Source organism: Condylura cristata, unplaced genomic scaffold, assembly GCF_000260355.1.
Source record: "Condylura cristata isolate star-nosed mole 26May11 unplaced genomic scaffold, ConCri1.0 scaffold00011, whole genome shotgun sequence".
NCBI classification, from domain to species: domain Eukaryota; kingdom Metazoa; phylum Chordata; class Mammalia; order Eulipotyphla; family Talpidae; genus Condylura; species Condylura cristata.
Genome location: NW_004567112.1, coordinates 2,851,303 through 2,862,065, shown reverse-complemented (window position 1 = coordinate 2,862,065; position 10,763 = coordinate 2,851,303). Strand labels below are relative to the sequence as shown.

Genomic DNA, 10,763 nt, shown 5'->3' with positions numbered 1-10,763 from the left:
GGGTCTCCGGTTTTGCCACTTCCTCCATGAAACCTGATGTCACTGTTCGGCCTGCTGGGTATCTCCAGCTCTATCTCTGTTTATCTTTCCAACCAGACTGTAAGTAGCTGACGTTAGAGCCTGTCTTGCAGGATTTTTATAGCCTCCCAGAACCCAGTCAGGATTATTTTTTTACAATTTATTTATTTATGCACAGACCTGGGGTACAGGCCAGAAGTGCAGGGGTTGAGAGGACTCCCCAGAGACAGAGCGGGGAGCAGAACAGGCAGAGTGACTGAATCCACTGCTGGGTGGAGCAGCGGGGAGACAGGAGAGGTCTGCTGCGCCCCGTGGGTCACTCCCTAGTGGGGGTCAAACTTAATGCTGCAGTAGCTGCTGATAGCTTCATAGTGCTGAGACCAAACCCCTTGCGCCCTCAGGGAAGCCCCAGAATTATTGTTGACACCAGTTATCTTTATTCCTTTGGCCAGAAATTAGAGGCAGACCAAGGCCCGCTACCGGAGTCTGGTTATAGGTTCCAGAAGCCCCAGTAACCCAAAGCCTCTTCCTTAGAATAATAAAGCCACTCAGCTTAAAGTCCTAGAACTTGGGTTGAAGAAAGGAGGGGATTTCTACGCAGGCTTCCTGCCTGGCTCTTTGTCCAGGTGCAGGGGGTGTGTCACCTGGGCCTAGCAAGTTCACAGACCCCATCTTACAAAGTGGAGCAGGCAGGGGCCTTCCCTGGTGGCACAACAGTCTAGGACTCAGCACTCCAAGCTGGCCACAGCCGCTTCCATACAAGTTTGATTCCCCCCCCCCAGTAGGTGACCCACATGGCGCAGCAGACCTCTCCTGACCTGCCTGCTGCTCCCCTCAGCAGTGTACTGTTCTGCTCCCCGCTCTGTCTCTGGTGAAACCTCTCGCCACCCCAGCACCCCTGGCCTGTACCCCAGTTCTGGATACAGAAATAATAATTCTTATAAAAAAAATGGAGCAGTCAGTCCTGTGGGACTTGGTGACTACAGGCAGAGGGCTCTGAGTCCTTAAAAGCCTCAGCAGAGTAAGAGAACACACCAGAAGATGGATGGAGGCAAACCACAGCCAATTCTGGCCACGGAGCTGCCAGTAAAGGCTATAGTAGTTAGCAATATGGCAAATATTTAGAAGGAGACTCAGGTTGGAGAGCTGGAAATCAACTCAATTCTCAATATTGAGGCACGAAAGGTATTTTATTTTGCTATGTATATGCACGAGAGTTGTAACAATCATAACAGGTTTTAGAGCTGAAGAGCCCAAAGGCCCTATTCTAGCACTTTTAGAGACACAAGTCCAAGATCCAGGTACAGGGCCCCCAGCAGTGTTAGGAAATAGGGGAGGGGCCGCCACGAAGCCGCCGCTCCTCCCACCGCACTCTGTTTGAGACATTTCATCAAAAGGAAGCATGTCAGCTAAACAAAAAGATGAAAGTAAAATTTTTGACAAATATTTAAGTAGTGTGTTAGCAGCATTTATTTGGAAAATATTTACATCACTTATTAATTAAAAAATAAAAGAAACTTCAAGTACTAGTTAAATATTGACCTCCTTATCTATTTAGATACTAAGAAGTTCAGTGTATTTTGCAATTTTTTTTTATGATCGATTCCATGAAGGCTCCTGCTGAGTGCCAAAAGTTGGATAACTTTTATGACTTTTCTTTGTAGAACTTTAATTCAGATTCGTTTTAACTGGATTGTAGTAAAAAGAAAAAAATAAGCTATCACTTACTAATTGAAAATAGGGCCTCTCGGTGGCCTTGGGTCTCAGCACTGTCACCACCAAGGCCTGAGTCTGACCCCGGCCAGGGAGTGGCCCTCAGAGCACAGCAGGCCTCTCCTGTCTCCTCTCTGCTCCCCTCAGCAGTGTGTTTCAGTCCATCTGTCTGTCCTGCTCCCCACCCTGTCTCTGGTGACTCCTCTCACCCCCCCACCCCTCTGGCCTGTACCCCAGTTCTTCTACACAAATAAATCAATAAATTGTCTTTAAAAGAAAAAAATTCAAACCTTTCTTATAAATATGGTTGACTTAAGTATACTTTTAAGAGCATTTAAATACTATTTGCATGCTTTTCAAATAAATGTACATGTGGTATTTCAAATCTCTCCATCTTTGTTGACAATGCTTAATGTGTGTCTCTGTTCAGAGTTTCGCCAGGAGTTGTTCATCATTTGGGAAAATGGGGCACAGACAGCAATGCCGGTCCTGGTATTCGTGTCACGAGAAAGGTCTCATTTGTGGCCCTAAGATCCTTCTCTCTTTTCTTTTCTTTTTTTTTTTTTTAAGATTTATTTATTAAAAAAAAGGGAGAAAAAAAGATTTATTTATTTATGGTGCATACAGAACTGGGGTACAGGCCAGAGTGCAGGGGCGGCGAGAGGCTTCACCAGAGACACAGTAGGGAGCAGAACAGGCCGACTGACGAAACACACTGCTGAGGGGAGCAGCGGGCGACTCAGGAGAGGTCTGCCATGTGGGTCACCTCAGGAGCTGGGATGGAATTCTCACTGAAGCAGCTGCAGCCAGCTTGCAGTGCTGTGCTTTAACTTGTTGTGCCATCAGGGAGGGTCCTTCTGTCTTCTTTTAACCTGGATTTGATTGGAGCTGGGGGAGGGGAGGGCACCATACCCACTGTCTGCACACACACACCCAGCACAGGCTGTGTGCAAACACTGTGAGTAAAGGCTTGTTTCCTCTGCCCCAGGCATGCCTGAAGTGTTGGACATTGACGTCATCAAGAAAACAGGTTGTTTTTCCCAGGCCCAGGAAAACAGGACACACCTGGGTCAAGATGACCAAGGAGGCCACTGCCCTCAGGGATACAATGACCACCAGGAGCATGAGGGTCCCCTGTAGTGGGGGGTCGTATGGTTCGCTGTCTTAGTTTATTTAGTTCACTAGGGAAAGCAGGCTAGAGGTGAGACGCGAGAGTGGGTTTGAGGGTGAAATGCGTCATTCTCTCAGCACACCGACTCCCTCCCGATGAGACGTGTGTGACAGAGTCAATTCCTGTGTCTGCTCAATTGTCTATCAGCAGCGACAAGCAGCCCAAACCCAGCAATTTCCAGATTCTCTTCCACACAGATTCTACTGGTAAAAATGTACAAAATTCTTAAATTAGGAGTGAGAAATTACATTTTCTCTTCCTCAAGTCTGACTTATTCCTCTTGTTAAGCAAATGACCTGGTCTCCCCATACTGCATCAAGTTTTGAACTCCTGACGCAGAATCGCCCATCCACAAAGCACTGTGCAGAGCTCCACAATGTTAGCTGCAATAAAGGTTGCTTTTCTTCTTTTAGGATTTATTTACCTGTAATTGCATAAAAGAATTGGGGTACAGGCCAGAGGTGCAGGGGATGAGAGGATTCCCCAGAGACAGAGTGGGAAGCAGAGCAGGCCGACTGATGAAGTCCACTGCTGAGGGGAGCAGCGGGGAGACAAGAGGGGTCTGCTGCGCCCTGGGGATCAGTTTTCTCGCTGGGGGAATGGAACTCATGCTGCACTGGATGGCTGTATAGTACAGTGCTTTAAATCCCTTGTGCCACCAGAAATGCCCCCTGGGATAAAAAATCTTAATGACAGTTGAAGACTTTATTAGATCATCATAGAGAGGCTTGAACCTGGGCAGAAGTCCAACAGATTTTACTCTCAGAGAGCTGTTGCAACAATCACAAGTTTGTGTTAATTTATGTAGGTAGAAGTAGTGAGTCATTGAAATCAAAAGTGTAATTATTCTTGGCAGGGGTCCTTGGCTTGGCTGGTCCTAAGCTATTTGGACCTCAAGATGCGTGACATCATGCCATCTATGTGGAAAAGAAGGCTGTGCTGGGGTTAATCACTACCCTGATTTGTAATAAAGGCACCATGGAGATGAGAGGCTGGGTGTCCATTGTTTAAATCTTCTTTATCTGACTCCTCAGTCAGTAATGGGAGTTGAAAGGCTGTTTTTAATGCAGGGGGAGACTTTGCATAGCTGCTTCACACACAGCCAGTCTGTGAGATAGCTTTGCTCTCTTGTCTGTGGTAGTATATAGAAGGGGGTTCCCAGGAACTTCACAGTATATTCACAGACCCAGAGGATCTAGGTGGTCTACACATCACCACTAGATGTGACACTCAGAAAGATCCAGCCACCCCTAAGCCACCCAGAGACTCAAAATATGGTGCCCGATGATTTTAACTTACGGAAATGAATATCTCTTCTGCAAGTCCTTAGGTCAACTCCTAGCCTTGGGTCCTCCCCACTTTACAGATTTCTACTACAATCTAAATTACTCACGAGTTATACTCCAAAGTCACTAGCATGTTCTAGCCCTAAGAATTGCTGAGTTATTATTATTTAGAAGTGAAGTGTCACAAGGCTAGCCCAGAAGCTCTTCCCACTCCAGTCTGCCACACAGCTGCTCTAGGAAAGGGTGCTCTGGGGAAAGGGTGTCCTGAACAAACTCTGCACAGGCTTTGTGGACCCCCCCCCACACACACACTCCAGACCGCAGCCATCAAGACCCGGGGAGCTACAAATCCTATCACCACAGAAGAGGGGATGAGGGACCTGAGGGTGGAGTTAGGCAGCCAGGTTTGGTATAAACCCCCGGACATGTGGGCTTGGGGCTCTCTTGTTCTCTCGGCTCTTGGTTTGACTCTTGGCTTTTCACTGGCTTTCAGCAAACCACTGGGACTTCTAGTCACTAGGATACCCGGTCAGCAGAACTGGTAAGACAGAGCCACCAATTTATCTCCCTCTCTGTCTCCCTGAGCGATTCACTCCCCTTCTTTTGTAAATAAACCCATTCTTAACCTTTTTGTGTGTGCTTGCAGTTGAGTCTTAAAATAAGTCCCTGTAATCACCTGGGTGAGGACCACATTTCTCTTGGGGTTGCCCTGGAACACTTGGAGATTGGGAAGTGCAGTTGACCCAGATTGAGTGTCAGGAACTTCCCTCTGAACTGGCCCTCTAGCTGGTGGGAAACAAGCTGGGCAAACCTTCCCACCTGCTGAAGGAAGCTGGAGATAAATTTAGCTTCCTCAGCTCCCCCACTGCCCAGATGGTCCCAAGACAGTTTAATTCTCTCAGTTTCCAAAGACTGATTCTAGAAGGAACATTGGAAGCCTTCAAGAAACATAAATTATCAATTCTATCTTTTTATAACTACACTATAGGATTCCTTATCTCTGGCATTTTCTCCCCCACTGACTTCTTTTTGTTTTAGAAGTATTCATACAATGACTTCATTTACAAATCAAAGCAAGAAGGACATGTTAAGATGTCTTCCGTCTTGTCCAGCCCTGCAGCCCACACTCACACTCCCTCTGCCTCCACCTCCCTAACCTTTATATTAGCATTTCCTTTTTTTTAATTAAAAAAATATTTATGCATACAAGAAGGGGGATCTGGGCCAGAGATAGAAAATGGTGATGAGAGCATTCACCAGAGACAGACTGGGGAGCAGAACAGGCAGATGTACTGAAATACACAGCTGAGGAGAGGCCTGCTGTGCCGTGTGGGCTCCCTGGCTGGGGATCAAACTCATGCCACATTGGCTGGTGATAGCTTGGTAGCACTGAGACTTAATCCCTGCACCACCAGGGAGGCCAGCAATTTCCATTTCTATGGCGGCCCCTCACTGCAACTAGATTTTATTTCAAATCTTTTCACACTCAGCAAAGTTTGTTAAGCAAACTTCTGAAAAAGTTCGGGGAGGTTGTGGGAAGAGAGAAGGGAGGCCAAGAGCCTTTCCCAGTTGAAACTAGTAGAGAAACAGTGAAGAGCTAGTGGGTGCTGAGTCAGGTGGGGAAGCCCCACCTGCAAAATAACCTGCTCTCTCCACCCCCCCCCCCACAGGAGAGTAGGGTGTCCAGAGCACCCTCTCTGCCAGGACCTCAATCTCCAAAAGTGGGAATGAGGTGTAGAGGTAGTGTAACAGGGGGGTCCCTAAGAAAAGGAAGTTCCAGGTTCCCTGCCCCTCCCAGAAGGAGGATGGAGCTGAGCAGAGAAAAAGGAGAGAAGAGAAAGAATCAGAAGGAAGCAGGATGGAGAGCCAGAAGGAGACCTGAGGAAGCCACATGGAGCAGCGAGCATGTGAGGAAGAAACTGGGCTTGTTTCCTGGCCCTGGACTGGCTAAGGCAGATGTGGGTGAGAGACCTGTAGGGAGGTGACTATGGCTGTGTTTATATTGATTTTGATTTTGCTCTTTTGCTCCCAGATTTGTCTGGCCATGTCTGACCCTTTTCCATGGGTCTCAGCCAGAAGGTGCTTTAGGCTTGTGGCAGCTTTCAGGCCTTGCTTCAGGCCAATCCCTTTTGGGTGGACTTTTGCCCACGAGGGGATGGGTTACTTCAGGTGTTTGTTTTAGAAGTTATATTCTTTGTCTTCCATGTTGTATACTCACTGTATTAAAGTTCCATCTCATTAAAGTCTTATGTTTTGTCTTGATTCGGCGGATGGCAGAATCTATTTGGATCAGGCAGGTGTGGGGGTTCAGTGGTGCCCCCCTCTCCCTGCCCTGTAACAGTAGGAGGGCCCTTCCTGGTGGGACAGTGGGTTAAAGCCCAGCGCTGTGAAGCTCTCTCCACAGCAGAGTTGCAGAGTTCAGAGTTTGATCCCCATCCCCGGGCAGGGAGGTAACCACAGGAAGACCTCTCCTGTTTCTTCCACTGCTCCCCTCAGCATATCTGGCACTTAAATACATCTGGCTCTTCTGCTCCCTATTCTGTCTCTGGTGGATCCTCTCACCCCTGCATCTCTGGCCTATGCATAAATAAATACATCTTTAAAAAAGAGCGACAGGCATATGCAATAAGAAAAGGTTAGCAATTCTATTTATAGTCAATTTCCTCCTATTAAATGTATATTTTTATTTTGTAACCAATCACGGGTACAGGTCCCAGTTTGGGGTGATGAGAAAGTTCTAGAACTAGATAGTGGTGATGATTATAGACCATCATGGGTATACTTAGTGCCATTAAGTCTAAGACTTTAAAATAGTTTAAATAGTAATGTTAATGAATAATAAATATTTCCACCATTAAAAAAAGATGGAAAGTGTTTTTGAAATCACGTAAGGTATTTTTACTGTGAATTTGTCACACAAGACATGTTGTCTCTCCAAGTCACTCTTTGTTGCTATTCACCAGTTTAACTGAAGCAACTATGTAGAGGGTAGCCAATTTCAGATTAGAGATCTGCTTGAATTTGATGTCTCTGAAACAGATGCAATCACTACCTTGCTCAGAAAACAGTGAAGAGTTAGTTCCTTTTATCCTCCCTATAGAGATACAGGAATTAGGTATCCCCACCACCTATGAGACCCAAAACTAGAACACCTTAGAAAAATGCATGGGTGGAATTTGCATTAAGGGGGATAAATGATCCTTTTACCGGTTATTTAAAAACCCATCACATTTAAGTAAACTTTCAATTTTTATTTTAAGATTTTATTTATTTTTGCATGGAACTGAGGTATAGGCAGAGGTGGGCTTGGATTCACAGGCAGAGTGGGGAGCAGAACAGACTGATTTTAGTGAAATACACTGCTGAGGGGAGCAGCAGGGAGACAGGAGAAGCCTGCTGTGCCCTGTGGGTCAGCTCCCTGGCTGAGGATGGAACTTGGGCCTTAGTGGTGATAGTGCTGAGACTTAACCCTTAGGCCACCAAGAAGACCCGTGGTAACTGTAGACCCTACAGTCTGGTTTCTGAAAGTATTTCTGGAGGTCCAGCTCCCTCTACCTTAGGCTCTGAATGCTATTTAGAAACAAAGTACCATCAAAGGTATTAGAGACAAGTTACACTTGTATGTGTATTCATTGAACATGAAAGGAAATGGGTTACAAGATTGCCGCTCAGTTCTTCTGTGCAGATAGGGACCCATGTTCCTGGCCAGGTGACATCCGCCATGTGACCAGCAGCTGCCTGGAAGAGCAATATAAAAGCGGTCTCCTCTTTGGAACCGGCTCTGAATCCAAGGATTACTAAATATATCACTTATAAATTGGCAGGAAGAACTTTAACATTTCCTGAGTGCACACTACGTGCTTCTACAAGGTGGAGAAAACCAGTAAGTTAGTTCAAGACTGAGGGCCCAGGAGGTAGTGTGGGAGGGAGGAAAGGACCACTCTCTTCTCCCTCCTGGAGGAGACCGAGGCACACACACTCTAATCTTCCTGATGCCTGGGACGCCTTAGCTTAGCAAATTCCCATCTTCCAAAACAGGTGTTGGCTAGAATGGGTTCTGGATATGGATGTGTTGCAGGAAAGAGGAGCTGGAGGGAGCTAAGAAGCACTGGGATACCCTTCCTGTCCCATGCTCACTTTCCCATAGCCTCGAAATGCCAAGACAGATCTCGGGTCATCTAGAGACGCTTTTCCACCAAATATTTTATCTGACTGGTATCCCGGTGTAGAGCATAAATCTCGCTGGAGTTATCAGTTGCAGGCTCAGTGCTTAAGTAGCTGTGGGAAGCTGGGCTGAGTGCTGGTTCTTAGGTAAGGGGATGTCCGGTGTGATTCCAACCCAAGGAGGAATGAAGTGTCCCCCTGTCTGACACAGATTCAGTCTTCTGTAACAGACCCTGCCTCTACACTGCTTTCCTAACAAAGAGTGCTGTTTTTGAGAAACCAGGCAACTGCCATCAAGGGTGTTTATCAATGATAAACAGAGTGATACAGGATTATTCTCAGCCACGGCAACAGCATTTTAATCTCATCTGACATCAACTGCCTTTTAGAGAGTGATGATGTTTGGGGTTGACTGTTTTTTTACTAAAAGAAAGAGTCTCATTAACAAGTGAAATGAAATTACACATTCCCAAATCTTATAAATCACTTGACTACAAAGTCATCATTTAATTTGGGAGTGGGGGGTGGGGATAGTTTCTATGATCTCAGTGATAACAGAAATAGTTGCAAGATTTGCAGGGTGCTTTCTACTTTATAAGAAGCCATGGGTTGTTACAGTCAATTTGTAATAACAGCAAGGACTATTTCTCACTTACTTACTCAGGTAAGCAAATAAAAGGTGGGATGAGACATCCGAGGCTGGGGGGGGGGGCAGCTGGGCTTCAGAGATGGGTCTCAACCAGGTTACGTAGAAAGCGACAGGAAGAGTACTGGAGAGCAAAGCAATAACCGAGTACAAAAACTGCACAGAACTAATTTTTAAAGTGAGATTTTTTAAGCAGCAGCTAGCTGTACTCAAGTTAGCAGCTGCAGCTTAGGGACAGGACTTTTGCTCCCACGTGAGCCTCGACCCAAAAGCACATCTTTTGTTCCCCATCATCAGAGAGACCTGTTGTGAACAAGAATTGCCTCCAAATGAGAATTTTAGGCAAAGCTCTGCTTCTGACAAGTAGTCCAATTCCTGACCCGAATGTGTGCTGGGGGCAAAGGTCCCTGCCAGGCTTCCACTGCTGTTGGGCACCCCGCCGCTGGCCGCTCCACCAGCCATGATGAGCCTTAGAAGTCCTGCCACTGCAAAGCAGCACAGACTTGCAGATTTTCGTGGAGCCACGGGAACTTCATTGTCATTTTTATGCCTTTGGACGGTCATCGGGGCTTATCAGAGCTGCTCAGAAGTTACAAGCAGCAAGTAAGTCCAGTACAGAGTCCCTCGGGCCTTCTCAGAAAAATAGGCCTATACTCTAGAGGGAAGAGCCTGCTCCGAGTCCGTTTGGCACAGACTTGAGCTCAAGTCCGAATCAGAAATGAAAATCTAAAAACATTGAAAGAACAGTCCATTTCCCAGCGGCAGTGGGTGCTCCTGGCCCCCGTGTTCAGTATTTGGGGCGCCTCGCAGGGTCTGGGCGGACAATCAAGAGGAAAAGGGCCACTGTCAGCTCTCTAAAGGAAGCTCCTTACCCTCCTCGTGGGCCACAGTCTTGGAAGACTCCACCGCAGGTGTGAGCAGTGGGCAGGTGGGCGCTCTGGGTTCCTCTGGATCGCCCCAGCCTTGTCAGGCCCCGCAGCCTCGCACCTCAGGCTGCAGCGAGCGGGAAAGCCCGGTCCGGAAACGCGCGCGTCCAAGTCAGCCTCAGTCTCCCGGCACTTTTAAAGATGGCAGATCTCGGACCTGCTCCGCGGACCCTGTGGCCTCGCGGGGTCGGCGCGGCGCGCAGGGGCGCGGCGGGCGGTCCCAGGTGGCTTCTCGCTGCCCTCTGGTGGCGCCTCCAGGCGGCGGAGAGAGAAGGGGCGAGCGCACCCGGCACCCGGAGAGGGCGGTCCGGGTGAGCTGGGCCCGTCGGGAAAGCGCGGACCTCACGACGACGCCCCTCACTCGTGAGTCCAGAAGGGCTCCAGGTTCATAGGTGCGGGGCATAGAAAGGAGTCAGGTAGGGGGGCCCGAGGAAGGGCGCAAAGGGACCCCCGGCGGCGGCTGCGGCCGTCAGCGGGAAGGAGGCGGCGGCGGGGAAGAGGACGTTGGCGGCCGAGTAGGACGGGAAAGTCTGGAAGGGCAGAGCGCTGGGGCCCGCAGGGCCCGGGCTGCCCCCTGCGCCACCGCCACTGCCCGGCGCCGCCCCCGATGCTCCCGGCTGCGCCGCGCCGCCCCCCGCCTGCGCCGCGCCGTCGGCGCCGGGGTTCTGCTTCTTCCACTTGGTCCTGCGGTTCTGGAACCAAATCTTGACCTGCGTCTCGGTGAGGCTGAGCGACAGCGCGAGGTTCAGGCGCTCGCACACCGACAGGTACCGCGTGGCCTTGAACTTGTTCTCCAGCGCCACGAGCTGCTCGTAGGTGAAGGCGGTGCGCGCGCGCCG

General features: G+C 48.7%; 1 protein-coding gene across 1 annotated transcript in view; it reads right to left on the bottom strand.

Annotated features, from left to right (window-relative positions):
* Positions 1–10,310: 10,310 nt before the first annotated feature.
* The window catches only part of NKX1-2 (NK1 homeobox 2), a 2,446-nt gene continuing 1,993 nt past the window's right edge, over positions 10,311–10,763 (bottom strand). Inside the window, exon 2 of the mRNA XM_012723451.1 lies at positions 10,311–10,762. Within this exon, the coding sequence (XP_012578905.1) occupies positions 10,311–10,762 (452 nt within the window). The remainder of the gene's footprint in view (position 10,763) is intronic.